The sequence below is a fragment of the Agelaius tricolor genome, unplaced genomic scaffold, assembly GCF_023055355.1.
Source record: "Agelaius tricolor isolate 1412-34295 unplaced genomic scaffold, bAgeTri1.0.p SCAF_12, whole genome shotgun sequence".
NCBI lineage: Eukaryota > Metazoa > Chordata > Aves > Passeriformes > Icteridae > Agelaius > Agelaius tricolor.
Window position 1 is genome coordinate 19,620,685 of NW_027269272.1, and position 16,956 is coordinate 19,637,640.

The following is a 16,956-nucleotide window of genomic DNA, read 5'->3' on the forward strand; positions in this document are numbered from 1 at the left end:
CCCTACCTGGCAGGTCACATAACCTGGGTTGTACCAGCCAGGATAAATTCAGCATGGGCCAGCAAAGTGCCTTTGTGTCCTCTAAGAAGGCCAGAGGTATCCTGGGGGCATTAAGAACAGTGTGGCCAGCAGATCAAAAGGGAGATCATCCTCCTCCTCCTCCTCCTCTACTCTGCCCTGGTGGGGCTGCACCTGGAGTATTCCATCAGTTCTGGGCTCCCCAGCCCAAGAAAGACAGGGAACTGATGCAGAGGGTCCACTGAAAGGCTACAAAGATAATTAGGGGACTGAAGCATCTCTCTGATGGGGACAAGCTGGGCCTGTTCAGCCTGGAAAAGAGACTGAGAGGGATCTTATCAGGGCACAGAATATCTTCAGGACAGCTGTCAAGAAGATGGGGCCAGATTCTCTCCAGCAGTGCCCAGAAATATGGGAAGTTACATCTAAATATGAAAAAATCTTCCCTACTTTGAGGGTGACAGAGCACTGGAACAGGCTGCCAGGAGAGCTCATGGAGTGTCCTTCTCTGGAGATATTAAATATGCCTGGATAGGATTGTGTGCAGCCTGTTCTACATGAACCTGCTCCAGCAGGGGATTGGACTTGATGATCTCCAGAGGTCCCTTCCAATCCCAACCATTCTGTGATAGTGCCCAAGGTCACAAGGAGAAAGACAGAATTAAAACAATTTGTTTAGATGAGATCAGCAGTTCTGAACCAATGAAAAATATGTTGGATTAAGAGATAAGACACCAAATTTTGCTAACCACCTCTGCTGCTGTCACATGCAAAATGATCAAATCAGACACGTCTCTGTGCTTTTGTTTCCTCAGCTGTGAAGAAGGACAGGAATAATCTTTGTTCTTTGCTTTAAGCATGGCCAAAACCAGTGATATGTGCTGATCCAAAGAAGTGGACACAATGCATGTGGAAGCATGGAAGTACTGCCTCCAGGAACAGAGCAGACCTGGTAGCAGTTCACTGCCAGCCAGCAGGGGCTGCAATGAAGGCTGCATAGAACAATAGACCAGAGGAGACACATTTTCAAAAGTGCATTAGATTCCAGAAGTGCTGGATGAAATGGGATAGATCCACGTCCTAAACCCACCCCAGTGAAACTGCACTGCCCTCAAGAGCTCCCTTGGAACTGCTGCTCAAGACCTACTCAGAGGGAACAAAATGCTCATGCACAAGGGTGGAATTTGAGGATTTCAATGTGGCACATCAGAGACAGTACCCTCTGCTGGTACCCTTTGTGCTGGCACACCTCAGGGACAGGGGCCTTCAGGTGTATGCAGAAGATCAGCAAGAACAAAATTTGAATGTGCTTTTGTACTTTGTATTTACACTCACATTGCTAACACTGTACAACCACTGCTGCACTGCAGCCAGCTTTGTTTCTGAACCAGTTATTCTGTAAGCATCCAGTGACAATCATGATTTTCAATGTAAACTGGCAGTAAATGGCATTTAGAGCAGCATCTCTGATCTAACAGTCTCTTCCTACAAGTTTAACTTTTTTATGACTCATTTTCAGTCTTTTTTCTTTCTCAGCCCTCTTTGCAAGACTTATTTACATTAACAACAACAATTTAATCAATCACAATCTGCAAAGACCTCTTAGGGACACATTCCACAGATCAAAGCAATCCCAGCAGAAGGTCATTCTATTGTTTCTCTTTAGCCATAAGAGCTGGCAATTGTAAAAAAAACATTCCACCTTTTCGTTACCTGAAGAAAAATTCACTATTCACTATTAATACAGAGACAATAAATAATAGATGAATTGGAGAAACACCACAAGCTGTGGGAGAAGAGAGAATCCAGGCTTTTCATCACATTCTCCTCATCCATATTTATGAGTCACTCAGGTTTTCTGGGTAATCTGAATAAATGGATTTTGGATGACATGGGTATGGTAAGAAAACTGCTTTCCATGAAGCAAGGGAATAGAACTGTGGACATAACAGAATTAGAGATGGTCATGGTGTATGTGCAGTTGTATTCATTACAGGGGAGACCACAACATCACTGAAGAACATCTACCTGTGTAACAAGTTTAAAATGGTAACAACCCTTCCTATGACCAGCTGCTGAGCAGAACAGAGCCACACTGAGGCCCTAACAAATCTAAACATTAAGTATGGGCCAACATTCTTATAAAAGAGTGCTTTTTGGAAATTCCTGAGAGAGAGAATGGACAGAATTAGTAAAAAAGTGCCTTTCAAAGCCTAGGCTGTTTTAGAATAGTTGAGGATCTATTTTACATTAAAATGTTTCATGTATATATAAACACATCTTTCAGTATGCACCAAAATGGTTAAGAAACACTTATTTGCCTGGAAAACCTTTAAAATCTACAACCAGAAGTTAAAAAGAAAACCAAAACAAACAGCAGGAAATGAAAACCCAAAAGGAGCCCCAGAGCCAGACACAATGGTGGGCAGAACCCAAGTCCACATGCAGACAGGGTCAGAAAAGGACTGTGTGAAAGCAGCTGCTCACAATACCTAAAAATAGCTTAGCATTCCTCCTTTTTGGTAAAGCTCCACCAGATGCTCCTGGTACCTTCTGGAAAGAGAGAAAGAAACAATTAAAAATCCATCAAGTGAGACAAGAGTAAATCTGCATCAACCCCTCCCATCAAACCAGTCCTTGGTGAGCAAGGATGCAAATGCTCTTTGCTCCCCTCTGACTCTGGGACTCATCAGTGCCCAGCACCCCATGGACAGAGGGAGCCTCCGCCTGGGTCCCTCACTCTTGGCTTGCTGGCAAATTGATCAGAGGGTGTCCCACAGCCACCAGGGGTGGCAGCTGTTCTGCCACCAAGGCAGAGACACCCAGAGACACCACTCAAACCTCTCTCCACTAGATCCCCAACAGTATTTCTCAATGACTAAAGCCTAGTTGGAGAGAAGAAAAGGCAATTATCTGCATAAAGGATCCAACCCTTCACAACTGATTCCAGTAGGACGACTTTGCTTTGATGTGTTAGTTGGGTTCATTTTCTTCTATCCACAAAAAAAGGTCTTTTCCATCAGGATCTACACCTAATTCCATTAATCCAAATTACCACCACATTTTCTAAATATTAGAAAGTATGGAGGAAATTCGACAACACTCAAGCAATTGTTAGTAGGGGATTTGATTGTATTTTTTAATTTAAGCACCATAGCAAAAAGCAGTAACTTCCAAATGAGATTAAGTTTCACTACTTTTGCAGTTCAGAATACCTCAGACTACAAGGGAAAACCCAACTAACTGTGGAAATGTCAAAGCCAGTGCACTCACTCCTTAAGCTGTTTATTAAACAGCACCATTAAATCAAATTAAATCAAAAAAGCCTCTGTGGCTATTTGGTGCCAACATGATGCATGATGTAGTGTGTAATGTTAGTGTAACTGGCAAGGTTGTTAGGCAACTTTTTTTTTTTTTTTAATAATAATATTGAGATACAACAGGTGGAGAGGAAGCGGCCAAGAACCTGTCAGCCCACAGGGAAAGTTCATGCTTGCCTCTGCCCCTTCACAGGCAAAAGGGTCACATATTTTGGGTGGTTCCCTTCACCATGTAAATTAAAGCTTTGGCCTCAGCAAACTGCTTTAATCATCAGTGGGGTCTTATACATCATAGGAAAATTTTCCATTCTTAGAAAGAGCAGATGCTGACAAACACCCCTTGGCTGCATTTAAGAACAGAATCCATTATCCACATAGAAAAGCCCTAGGGAAAAGTCAGGGTTGCAACTCCAGCAGTTCAAATAAAAATAAAAATTCCTCAATGAACTGGAAAAAGCATGCAGAATATTTCTTTCTTTAATGCTACTGGAATTTAACAAGTGGGAAGGAAGTAACCAGGAATCTATTTTAAATGTATTTTAAATCTTTTTTAAAAAGCAGCAGCAAGAAACAACATAACCCAATTGCAAATACATTATGAATAAATTACACATTCTAAGAGAACTATATTTCCAGAACTAAAAAAAATGTTTTTTTCCAATACTAGGAAACTCCAGTTGAATTCTGATGTCACCAAGTGTGATATTGTGAAAGTTATGAACACTAGAGATTGCAAAGAAGAAAGAATTCACATGGAATGCTTATATTTAACTCAGGCTAACAATGATTTCAGCTTGATTTTTCCAAATAAAAATACATCAGAATCAAAGCTGCTCAATGCTCCTGAAACACCCACGACCTGACAGTCTTTTTCTTCCCTTGTCAGAAATCACTGAAAACATTCTCCATTCACAAACTCTTTTTTTGTTTCTAACAGATGTGACACACCCAACAAATGGGAGTGACATGAGGCATCAGCAGTGACACTAAATTCCATTTGTGATGCTCCTTGGACAAGGTGACAGTGCAGCCTGTTCTGCTGTCTCTCACTTTTTGTAACAGCATCATCCCTGGATAGCATCCAGAAACCTATCCCTGCAGGAAATCTTTGTGCTTCTCTGCCCAGGGTTTTCAACAGGGCTGAGGTATCACTACAAGCTGAAGCTCTGCCTGGAAATGAACAGCACCCAGGCAGTTGTATAAAGTCATACACTACAGAGAAGAGGCTGAGTTAAAAATTCTGATGAATGTAACACTGTGGAAAAGGAAAAATAAAAATCAATTTCCTTTATTTAGCTAAGAATTTTACCAGGGGGTGCTCCATAACTTGTGCCCACCTCTGATGATTCAGCAGAGGCCTCTGGTACTGAGCTGCCATGGGCAGATGCTCCAGCTCTACTTGAGCCAGCAGGCTGAAGATGTGACCCTTATTTTCTAATTGAATTGTGACAAGATACACAAATGACATTTATTCCAAACTTCTTGGGAAGCAACCTGGGATTTCTGCAGCAATGCAGTGCATTCTGCAAGGATGATGCCAAGGGAACCATAGGCAGGAATAGCAGCCTCACTATAAGAATCTTAAGATAGCACATCCAATGCCTTTGGCTTTACTGTATCCTACACCATTAAAAGCTTGGCTTCCAAAACCAAAACCACAATGCAGCATGTGCCAGACACTTCATAAAACACTTGATGTTTCACATTGCTCAAAGGAAAACATGGATGGCACTTAAGAAGAAAATAGTCATGGCAAAAAAAAGAAATCCACAGCTAATATATGAGGAATCCTGGCTATGAGCCCTATTAGATGATGCAATATTCACCTGCACTGTGTATCAAACCCTGTTTCCTGCCACATGACCCAGAGAACCAGTGAGTTGCCACCTTCCAGCACAGAGCCAGCCCCTCTGCTACATCATGATACACCCAGAGAAAAACAGGAACCACTGAACTTCTTCAGTCAAAGGGATTTGCAACACCAAACAACAGTTGGGATATTTGTTTCTCCATTTTGGGGTTCTTCAGCCTAACCTTTATCAGGAAAGGAATTTTTGAGGCCTCATTTTAACCCCAGTTTACCTGAACTTATGGAAGAAAGTTATATACAAGGAAAGCTGACAGGATTTTTGCCCACCTGTCTCTAGATAGCATCTTTCAGGAGTGTTAAATTCAGTCAGAAGAACCACTGCTAAAACCAGAGTAGGCTCTGCAAAAACTCAGTTAACAGAGTGAAGGAAAATGTTGGTATTGCCCTTAGAAGCAAGGCAATTCTAAAGTATAACAAACATCATTTACCATCTCATCCTGGAAGATATGCAATCCACCTCACTGTAACTCTGATAAAATATGAACATTCCTCTACTGGAAATAAGGTAAGTGGTGAGGGCACTTTATATAACTCAAGGCCTTTATCACCCAGGGGAAGCCTTGCTGTAGAATGAGAAACAAGGATTTTAACCCACTCCAAACAGTTATTGTTCTAAGCCCTCTAACTTGCCAACAGAGACAAAGCTTATGGCAGAGTGAGCTATAAGCAAACCCAGTGCCTTCCTTATAGCTCAGGTCAGAAGTAATTAAAAATCTTCTAAAGATGCCAGACAAACCACAGACAAGCAGAGCTTATAAAGCACAGGCTATTTGTGACTATATGATGGTATGGAAGAGCAGTGAACATGCACACCCATGTGTGGGGAAAGGCTAAATGAGGGCCAGCATTAATTTAAGCTAAGCTTGAGATCTCAGACCTGGTCAGGGTTTAACTGCACAGGAATCTTAGGATGAAAAGGAGTCCTGTCACCCTGAGATGAAACCTCCTATGAAAAATAGAAATCAGCAGCTTCCAGTCAAATCTGAGCCAAACCCAGTAACTGTACACTTAAAAGGCAGGTTTCAGAAAATATTTAGCTATGTATAATGTGCACATAACATGCAGACAATATGTGCATGATACACAGAAATGAGAAGTGAAAAACATCACTAAAAGTCAGGAAGGAGCTGCCTTTAAGGTCTGACTCTTTAGGGCTTTTGATTCATCTCAGAACTGAAGCTGTAGGATTGCTTGGGATCCAAGCACCTGGATTTGATATCCAGCCCCAAATCTGAACGTGTGCATTTCAGTCACTCAGGACTTGGTCTGTGTGTCTGAAATGCATTACCCAAATGAGCACAAGAGACAGGAGCAGTGCTGGGGTGGCTCCCTGGCAAGGCACAGGTCTCACCTGTCTCAGGTGCCGTTTCAGGTGCAGGTAGACACACTGTCCCGTTTTCCGGTAATGCCGCTCGATGTGCTCCCTTCCAAATCCCAGAAAGGTGTTCATGCACACGTAGAGACCTCCTTCTGAGTCCTGCAAGGAATGGCACAAACACTTACAGCAGGGAAGGACAGGAAGGGCTCAGAACACAGACAAAAGAACCCCAAGAATTACAGACCATTTCAGTTATCAGGCACACACTTAAAATACGGCTTTCATAGCATATTATGGTGTTTACACTATCAGTCCTCTAAGAAACTTCCCCATCATATCATAACACATATCCCAAAACCTATAGAAACTCTTTGAAATTAGTTACTTTGCAACTATAGATTAGTGAGTGTCCAAATTGGAAGTCTAGAAGTTAGTCTTGAAAAATTCCACTTGAGTGTCCAACCCACAGAGGTTCATAGACACAGAAATTTGTAAAGCATAGAAATAAGCATGAGCATTTATTTGAAATAGCAGAATTTCTTGTGGGCATTTGATTGCAAGAACATCATTCCAAACCAGAGAGGCACAGCAGAGTTTATGGTCCAGGGACTCTGCCACAACTTCTACAACTGATCACAATTTTGTCTGAGAAAAAAGATCTCAAGCCACCTCACAGCCCTCAAAACTGGTGAACAAAAACTTGACAAATGTTTTGTGTTCATTCTTCAGTATCGATCAGGGAACCTCTCCATTCATGCAATACAGAGCTTGGAGACAAGGGCATTACAAAAGGAATATAAAGATATATACTCCTGGTGCTGATCACAAATGCTGACATTTCAGTAACGTAAGCTGGCATCACTTTTTGCTCTCTCTAAAACTGATGCTGGCTGTTACCAGAGTCTTGCTCAATTTTAGCACCACTCCAAGACCTCTCCTACATCAGACTGCCAGGAGGACTTTCAGTCATCTGCTCTTTGGTGTTGGATCAATTTTTCCAAGCCTCTAACATGTATTGTTTTGCGTAGGTGGTGCAGAACAAAGATTGAGCCTTTCAGAAGCTCTGTGACCTTCCTTCTATTGTGAGCATGTTTGTGCCCTTGCACAGCACAGAACATCTTGTGTTAAATTCCTCAAAGAACAACATGAACTGCACTCATTCATGGGCACCTCAGAAGTAAACGATAAATATATATATGAAATTAAGGATCATTATCTCCAGAAGCAAATCATATTAGACACATACACGCTCCCTGCTCTTCTATCCCGCATTCCAAATCCTTCTGCATTACCTCCTTCTGTGAGAAAGTCATGGATGTGTCCTCTACAAGATCCTAGAGGTACCCAGTCTAAATAAAAATATACAGTGTTGTCACTCTAGGTCTCAGGAACTTTGTTTAAAGTTTTGTTTTCCTGGAGATCATTCTCTCATTTTTTGGAGGGAATCCAAGAGACCACTGAACCATTTCTGAGGCAGCCTATGACAACAATCTGACACTTTCAGTATAGGAGCTAAATGTAGAGTCTGAGTAAGTTGGTTGTGGTTACTAACAAAACAGATGTTTCCCCAAGAGAGCACAGGCAGAGTGTTCTCTCCCACAGCTTGGAAAGAAGTGGACAGACTGTTCAAAAGCCCAAAAGGTCAAAGTAAAACAGAAGCCTGTGTGAAAAAGACACCTTTGTAGATGGCTGAGTAAAGGATTAGGCCCCTGTTTGGTGCTCAAAAAACACTCGACTGTGATCTAAGACAAACATTGTGCTGGTTAATTTAACCCCACTGAGCAGACAAACAGTTCTGGAAGGAATGATATTTTACATTGCCTGTGGCATGTAAATCTTTGTATTTGACAATCATCTTAGATGTGTGTGAAAGTTTATGCTGGAGGAAGGCAGCTTATCTGAAGCACTGGAGAGACTATTCTACACCAGAAAAGCATAACTTCTCCTGACAGACAAAACCTTAGGAACTTTAGCTGGATATTTTTCCCCTTCATTCTTGCTTGAGGCTGCAACAGACATGTAGTGTGAAGTTCAGGATCAAGCAATGCATAAACATTCTCTTCCCTTATCACTCCAGTCTAAAGGCACTGCTGGGGCAGAAGCTTGTACTTGGTCAGGCTCCATCAAGGCCCACTCACAAGAGCAGGTTCAGCCCTCTCACCTTCTAAGCAGAAAGAAAAGGGATTGCTCCTCACTGTATTTCTGCTTGTGCTTTGCTGCTAAGGTGCTCATGGCATGCCAGGTGCTTAATTCAGATAGGGAAACAAACATACAGCCCACATCAGGGAGAAAAGTATTTTAAAAAAAGAAAAAAGAGCTGCTTTTACTTATTTAGACAGCAATTCATGTTTGGAGGAAGGAAAGAGGCAGAGAACCCCCAGGAAAAGAGAGGTAAAATGCACCAGTTGCTCCCTCTCAGACTCAAAAGCAGAGCAAGGAAGCTGGTGGGTGAGAGGCACACACAAGTGTCAGCCATGGGGACAGAGAGAGAGGGAGATGGCACCCCTGATTCCTGCTCACCCCTGATTCCTGCTCATCTCTGATTCCTGCTCACCCCCTGATTCCTGCTCATCTCTGATTCCTGCTCACCCCCTGATTCCTGCTCACTCCTCATTCCTGCTCACCCCTGATTCCTGCTCACCCCTGATTCCTGCTCATCTCTGATTCCTGCTCACCCCTGATTCCTGCTCATCTCTGATTCCTGCTCATCCCTCATTCCTGCTCATCTCTGATTCCTGCTCATCTCTGATTCCTGCTCACCCCTGACTCCTGCTCACCCCCTGATTCCTGCTCACCCCTCATTCCTGCTCACCCCTCATTCCTGCTCACCCCTGATTCCTGCTCACCCCCTGATTCCTGCTCACCCCTGATTCCTGCTCACCCCTCATTCCTGCTCACCCCTGATTCCTGCTCACCCCTCATTCCTGCTCACCCCTCATTCCTTCTCACCCCTCATTCCTGCTCACCCCTCATTCCTGCTCACCCCCTCGTTCCTGCTCACCCCTGATTCCTGCTCACCCCTGATTCCTGCTCACCCCTCATTCCTGCTCACCCCTCATTCCACACTGCTCGTGGCACCAGACACCAACAGCTTCCAAGCACCCCTAACCTGATCAGGACTGAACTAATGACCTCCATCCCATTATCAGCCCTCACAAACCATTTAGATCCCTCAGGGAAATTTAAGGTTTAGCAATTTCAGCTCCTGCAATGGCTCAGACAACAATGACTTTGTACAAACACAAGGGCTGTGGTGATCTCCTAACATGGCAAACAGTTGCAGACTCAGGGACAGTGTCTCATGCACAGGTACTTGCTTTAGATCCTCTGGAACAATGGCAAAATTTGCAAAGAGAGTATCAAGAAGAGAGTAAAATGGCACCTGGAGTTTCCACATGTCTCCACATCCAAATGTGAAGAATAAAAAGGTGATCCATCCTGTCATATATAAATAAAATGTACCTGTTATGAGACAGGATCACTGTCCTTGTGCATTCTACCATGGTTTCCATGAGAATTTCCATACAAAATTCATGCCCATATAGGCTGCTACAGGCTCTGCTCAGGCTGTCTGTTCACCAGGAATCACCACAAATTAATCTGGCTGTGGTCACAAGAGTCTTGCTGTATAATTCCAATCCAATCTTTAATATATTTGAAAAGTTACAGGACCATCCCTAACATACACACATTGCACTGGATCCCACAATAGTCTAACTAAATTACACATATTTTATTTCAGGACAGGCTGAAAAAGAACAACAGATGTTTTGGCACTTAATATTCATCTCAACAACACATAATAATTTACAATGAGGAACAAAAAGAAAGCCTGTCTCTCTGTCATGTACCAATATTACCTACATTGAAACAAGGAGAAAAAAACCACAGCAAACCACAGACAACCAGCTGAACAGAACAGGCCAAAGAGATGGCTCCTGCAAACAAAAAGTTCATTTTTAAGTTTCCACTGCAGTAAATGTAGTTACTTCTGGGGTGGGTTGGGGGAACCAACACAAAAAATGTGTGCTAAGGCCAAGAATATATCTAGTCACATTCAAAAGAAATGTGGGATATGAGCAGTGGTGTGAGTCTGCCTTTTAGAGAACTGCCCTCTGTCACCCAAAGGTGACAGGAAAGTAATGGAGACTAAAGGAAAGCAGAAAAGGAATAATAAGAGGGTAAAATTGGGGATCGGGTAAAAAAATGATGAGAGGGAGAAGCAACAGAATCAGAATAAGGAATGGAAGGACACTGACATATGCAAAACATTGAAGTCAAAATACACATGAGCAGTGAAGAGGAGCCAGGTACTACTGGAACTGGTGAGAGATGAGAGATGGGAAAAGAAGAGCTGGGTTGGGCAGAGAAAGGACAAAGGATGTGGAAGTAGGAAATAAATTACAGGCCCAGTAACTGGGCTGTTAACTTGAAGTGCAAAAGAAATCCTTCCCCTGCTCTTCCTTTACAAAAGCACGGGATAGCAGTGGAATTTTCCCTAGAAGCAAATTAATTCACAATTGCTTAACAAAGATTCCTGGTACCTCTGTTGTAGCTTCTGAAAGGGCACATGCACAAGGCCAATCCAGTACAGCACTTAAAACATTTCCTGGGAAGAAAAAAGCTGTATGGGCCAGTCAGCCACTAAACCAAACCCAAACCTCCACTCCAAGAGGTGCATGGACTGCTCACACCCACCTATAAATCACAGCTGGACTCCAGAGCAGTGCTATGAATTCCAAAGCAGTGTCTTGGACAAGTGACACGCACAGGCAGGATCAAAGCTTCACAGTTAGTGAGCAAATACAATGGCAAAACTAATGCTGGGTCAGGAGTGCTTCTAACCTGCAGGAATACTTCCACCCATCCCTCCCCACTGTTTGGGGCAGCTTATCCAGGTGAGGCTGTGTGAGCCCCTGGCAGAGGTGTCTGAGATCCACCAGGGCTGATTGCCAAGCTCCAGCCCAGTTCTGCAGCCCCAGCAGCGCCACCTGAGATGTGGGGATTCTGCTTTGTGCAGAAACCTGGCTGTACAGCTCTGTTGGTCACAAAAAGAGTGCTGTCCTTCCAGAACAGAAAAGCTGGGGAGAAGAGCTGAGAGGAAAATTGATGGTTCCACAGCAGAGCTCCAGCACTTGTCTGCATCTCTGTATTTATCCTGACACTCTGGGTACCTCAGAATTCGGGTCTCTCTGCTGCCCAAAATACTCCTGTCCAGCACCACTCTGGGTAACAGGATGGTCAGTGACACATAAAGAGGAAAAGGCTAGTAAGATCCAAATTTAAATCAACTCCAAGGAAATGAACAATGCACATACACCCTGGTTGTTCTCCCAAGCACCACAGTTATTTCTCATGTGTGAACCACTGCAGGCACAACTTGTGCTGATATTACCACTCACCAACTTCAGAAGAGCAGTGAGTTAACTGATGTGAACCAGCTGAGTGGCCTGGTGCACTTCCAGCCAGCAAAACACCTCCCCATGTGACAGCTTTGGCATGTCCTGTCAAGCAGCAGTACCACACTGCTCTGACTTTTCAGGTGATCACCCACCGCCAAGCAATTGACTGCCTCCCTAACTGGAGGTCATTTTGCAGCTAGGCCAACATCCTCATCTGGAGTACTCCCTTTGTCTTGGTGTGTTCAGTCCTCTTGTTTCTCCTCTGCTGCTCTCATTCCATCAATAGAGACAAGATCCAAGCCTACCCCTCACAGACACAGGCCTCAGTGACTTCCTGATTTTCCTCAAGGAATATTGACCAAAGGAGCTGCCAGACAGGAGGTGCTTATTTCTAGAATGTTTTATGCAACACAATCACCAACACCCCTTACACACTCCAGTCTCTCAAGGATTTCAGTCTCAACTGCACAACCAACAGCAGAGCATCAGCTCAGCTCAGACTTTGGGAATTGTCCCAACATAACCATTACAGAGTTCCCAAGCCACAAAAATGAAGTCAGCAAGATTCACAAAGGAAGCTGTTGTCAGCAGCAAGGTTTTCCAGCAGCAAAGCCAAACTTTCAGCTGCTCAAACAAACACAGTCCTGCACTCTACAGAGCCAGCCTGCCCGGTCCTGTCACCATGTCAGGCTCATGGGCTGTGCTGGGGTTGTCACCATTGCCCTTTGTGGGGAAGGTTTCAGGGCACATCCACGTGCAGCATCCACAGCTCACATTAAGCCATTTTTATGCCCCAGTTTGCATCCCTTTGCCAGCTGTTGTCTCTTCCCCAGATGTGTCACTCTCACAGCCAGTGACAGGAATGGAGAGAATGGCATGGAGCTGTCTCAGGGGAGGTTTAGGTTGGATATGGAAAGGTTTTCACCCAGAGGGCGGTTGGACACTGAAGCAGGCTCTCCAGAGAAGTGGTCACAGCACCAAGCCTGATGGAGCTGAAGAAGTGCTTGGACATAGTGGGATTGTTGGGGTGTCCTGTGCAGGGCCAGGAGTTGGCTCAATGACCCTCATGGGTCTTTTCCAACTCAGCATATTCTATGACTCTACAATTCTGTGATAAATGATCAGATGTTTTTGAGACCAGGGAACATTAAAAGGTGGAATTTCCAAAGCTGAGTATTATCCTTCTAAAAAAATAATAGTACAACAAAAGATTATTTAACGCAACCTTCATATCTTCTGCATTTCACTGAACACAAAGTCAGGCTCATCCACCAAAAGAGGAAGAGAAGTCACAGTGGACAAAATAGAAGAGAAGAAACCTACAGCACAGGTTGGAGATGTGGAAAAAGTCACCAGGAGGCATGACTGCACCTCAGACCTGAATAATGAGAGGTGCAGGACTTTGTCAGCCAAGTTGCAGGGAGGTGGTTGGCTCAAATAGCTGCTGGGTCAATCCCTGGAGGAAGCAATACTCAACACTAGGCCAGGTTTGTGTTCTGCAGGCAGCCTGCCTTCCCTCCTCAATTCCTGTACAAAGGAATGGCTACTTGGAGTAGGAGCCCTCATCAGAGAAACACAGTTTTTCTAGAAGACATCAAAAAATCTCAAAAAATTAATTAAAATGTAAATAATAAATGACATATTTTCCTCATCCAATAAGCCAAGCAAACTAAAAAGTGTCACTAGGTCTCTTAAGTGCAAAGAAATTTGCCTCCTGCTCCTGCCAACTTTCCAGGGACCAACCCCAGTATGTTCCATTGGAAGAAGGCCAAATCTAAAGACATTAATTTCTCATCTGTTTGTATTTCTAACAATACCACCTCTCTGACAAGATCACCACGATACAGTTAATCCACGTGGAACAAACACACTAAATAGCCACTTGTACTTCCAGCTCTCACTTCTGAAGTCTCTCAGCTAATGACTCTCACTGTGTGAGAGCACAAAGGTGACATTGTTCTCAGATCTTCATCCAAGAAAGATTTAAACCTCATGGAAAAGGAACCTCCACCAGTTTTGAGAACAATCAGTGAAGCTGCCTCTATCCACTGGAAGATGCACTACACAAACCCAGAGAAGATGACACAACTGACAGAGGGACAAACAGGGCTGCAAAAACCACGTTAAGCTTTGGAAGTAGAAGAGCTTTTGCTGTGTTCAGTTGAGGCTTGTTGCACACGGTGGTGATTGATTGCTCTTTAATCTGTAGCAGTATTTTACATCCCTCCCTCCCTGTTAACAGAAATTTTTATAAACCATAATATCGAATAAGCCTGAAAGTGTTACTAAAAGCAACAACCATGTGCTCACCCAAGCAGAAATCTGAAGGAAAGAATGTGGTGTATTGATTTTCCCCCGCCAAAACCTCCTTAAGTATATAATGCAATTATCGCCTCTGCGGTGGAGTCCGATTTGGCAGTTCTAATCAGCCCAGCTCCCAGTACAGTCAGGGCTGCTGGGTGACACTTGAGATCTGAAGAGTGTGGGTAAAAATAACCTCTGTTCAACAAGACATGACAAACACCAGACAGCTGAGTCACCTTTAAATTCAAGTCTGATTTTCTGTATTAAAAGGAATTATCAAAAAGAGGGGGAATTATCAAATAGAAGGGGATAAAGGATTCCAAAAATGTCTCTGAAAGGTAACTTTTAATGAATATTCTGTAATGCAATGAGCTTCCTTCTGATTGCTGCCATTGACATTAACATCAACAAAGAGTGCTCAATCACCTTTGGGAAACCTCAGTTTCCTGTGGAGAAGCAACTTTTAATAAAATTTTCAACCTCTTTTGATAAAGTCTAATTTCTAAGCACCTGTTTCTTACAAAGCACTGCCCATTTATGAAGGCTTCCAGTATTAGCAGTGAAGTTAAAAACTGAGTCAGGCCCCAGATCTGCCATGGAACACATGCAATCTGTGGATGCTGGTGGAAATAACGCCACAGAAAGTTTACTGCACATGAAATATTCATCTAACAGCAAACCAACCAAGCTGGTGGGGAAATACTACAAATCCATTGAAGTTCAGTGATGTAACTGAAACCCTTGGGGAGAAAGTGTTTCAGGGGAACTTCCACGCTGATTTTCAGGATGAGCCTTCACCTTGAAAGCTTTCTATGAAGATTTTGAATAGAACGAGCACGGAGGCAGTAGAAAAGCAAATTAATTGACATCTGCTCGCCGAAATAAACCAAGGAGAAGGCCATTACTCTCCCTTTTTAACTACCTCGGTGTGAAAGCAAAAGCAGGGCTCCGGGTGGAGCAGACAGACCCCGACAAGCAGAGCAAGCAGGGAAGCTTCCCCAAAACCACAAAATCCCCGTGTCCAAGCAACCACTTCAGAACGCCTCGAAGGAGGAAAACAAACGAACAAACGCAGGAAGGACGAGCCGGCGGCGATGTGCGGGAGCGCCGCGACCCGGGCCGGGCAGCGGCGGCGGGGCGAGGGCCCGCGGCAGGTGGAGGAAGGGCTGGGGACGGCTCGGCAGCCTGAGGGGAGGCAGTGGCCCGGGCAGGGTGCGAGGGGCTGCGGCGGGGAGGGGAAGGGGCCGCGGCGGGCGGGGGCGCGGAGGCAGCCGGGGGTGGATCGCTGCACTCACGGGCGAGTCGTAGGAGAAGGCACATTCCGTCTTGAAGACCCGGTCCCCTGACTTGGGCACCCGGATCGTGGGCATGTAGGGGACGAGCAGCTCGCCCAGGTCCCCGGAGGCCATCTGCGCATCGCCGCCGCGGAAGAGCGCGGCCCGCTGCATCCTCCTTCCCTCCCTTCCCTTCCCTTCCCTTCCCTCCCGGCTGCCCTCCCGCCCTCGCTCCCGGCCGCCCGCCCTCCCTGCCGAGCCGCTCTGCGCGGGCGATGGAGGCGGCGGGCAGCCGGGCCCGGGGCAGGGCGGCGGCGGGAGCCGGGCCCGAGGGAGGGCAGGGGGAGGGAAGATGCTATTTTTAATCCAATGGCAGCGGCAGCGGCACCAGCTGCGGCGGCGGCACTCGGGGGTCCCGGCGGGGGCGGGCGAGGGGCAGGGCAGTGGGGCGGGATCGCCGCCGGGGCCCCGCGTCTCGCCCGAAAACCTTCGCTCCCAGCGGGGCGGCACGGAGGCTTGGCTCCTGGGCTCTCCGGGTAGCCCGGGGAAGGTTTCCCTCTGACCGCTAATACTCTGTTATACGCTCTGTTATTTAGTTTTAAGCTTTTAAAGACTACATAAATATATATATATGTGTGTGCATGTATGTATGTATATACATATATATACATAGATATGTATATATATTTACATATATATATGTATATGGAAGTATATGGAAGTATATAACTGTATATGTACATATATATATATATGTATGTATATACATCTGTCTATGTATCTATGTTTGTATGAAATACACGCAGTAAAGAATCTCTCCTCTGTATTTTCATTCTCAGCCCCTCATTGTGGCACAGATGTCTCACATGGCTCTGGCAGGTCCCACCTGGCCTGTGCTGACAGGTGGGATGTCCCCACCTTCCAGAAGAGCAGGTCGGTGTGGGGGGATACAGGCTGGGAATGGCCAGCGTGGGATGCTCGAGAACCCTGTGGCAGTGCCAGGAGCCAACTCCCAATTTCATGGCTTCAGGGGCAGTGCCTTTACCTTAAAATGCCCTTTTTTGGCCTTTGCTGTGTTTCTCTCTGCTCTTCACTTTGCAAGAGTAACGTCAGAGGAGAAATAAGAGTGATCTTTGTAGGGAAAAAAATATTGCTGCTGTTTTCAAGCAGTAGCCAATAACTACTACATATGCCTGGCAGCAACAGCATTAAAGAAAGGACCAGTCCATGTAAAATGAAGATGCATAGAACAGATGAGTTGCCTTCCACCCATCATCCACAATATATCCAAGGACTCATTGATCACTTTCAAGGAGGTGATGTGACCTTTGCTAGAACCACCTTTTACCTCAAAATTAAAATTTTCAAAAAGTGGTTCTAGGAAAATCTCAAAAACAGAATTGAAAAATGTTTGTACCCAGCTATGAGCAGGCTGTGAGGATGAGCAGGG

General features: G+C 44.8%; 1 protein-coding gene across 5 annotated transcripts in view; it reads right to left on the reverse strand.

Annotated features, from left to right (window-relative positions):
* Window positions 1-16,047, reverse strand: part of USP13 (ubiquitin specific peptidase 13) — a 50,277-nt gene extending 34,230 nt beyond the window's left edge. For 2 of the 5 annotated variants that reach the window (XR_011680858.1, XM_071437997.1), the window contains exons 1-3: window positions 15,528-16,047; window positions 6,560-6,685; window positions 2,511-2,571 (exon numbers count right to left, since the gene is read on the reverse strand). Coding sequence is in view for 4 of the 5 variants with exons in the window: in XM_071437997.1 (XP_071294098.1) it covers window positions 2,511-2,571; window positions 6,560-6,685; window positions 15,528-15,680 (340 nt within the window). In the remaining variant the exon portion in view is untranslated. The remainder of the gene's footprint in view (window positions 1-2,510; window positions 2,572-6,559; window positions 6,686-15,527) is intronic. The other 3 variants (XM_071437998.1, XM_071437999.1, XM_071437996.1) reach the window with 2 other exon arrangements.
* Between the last annotated feature and the right edge of the window lie 909 nt (window positions 16,048-16,956).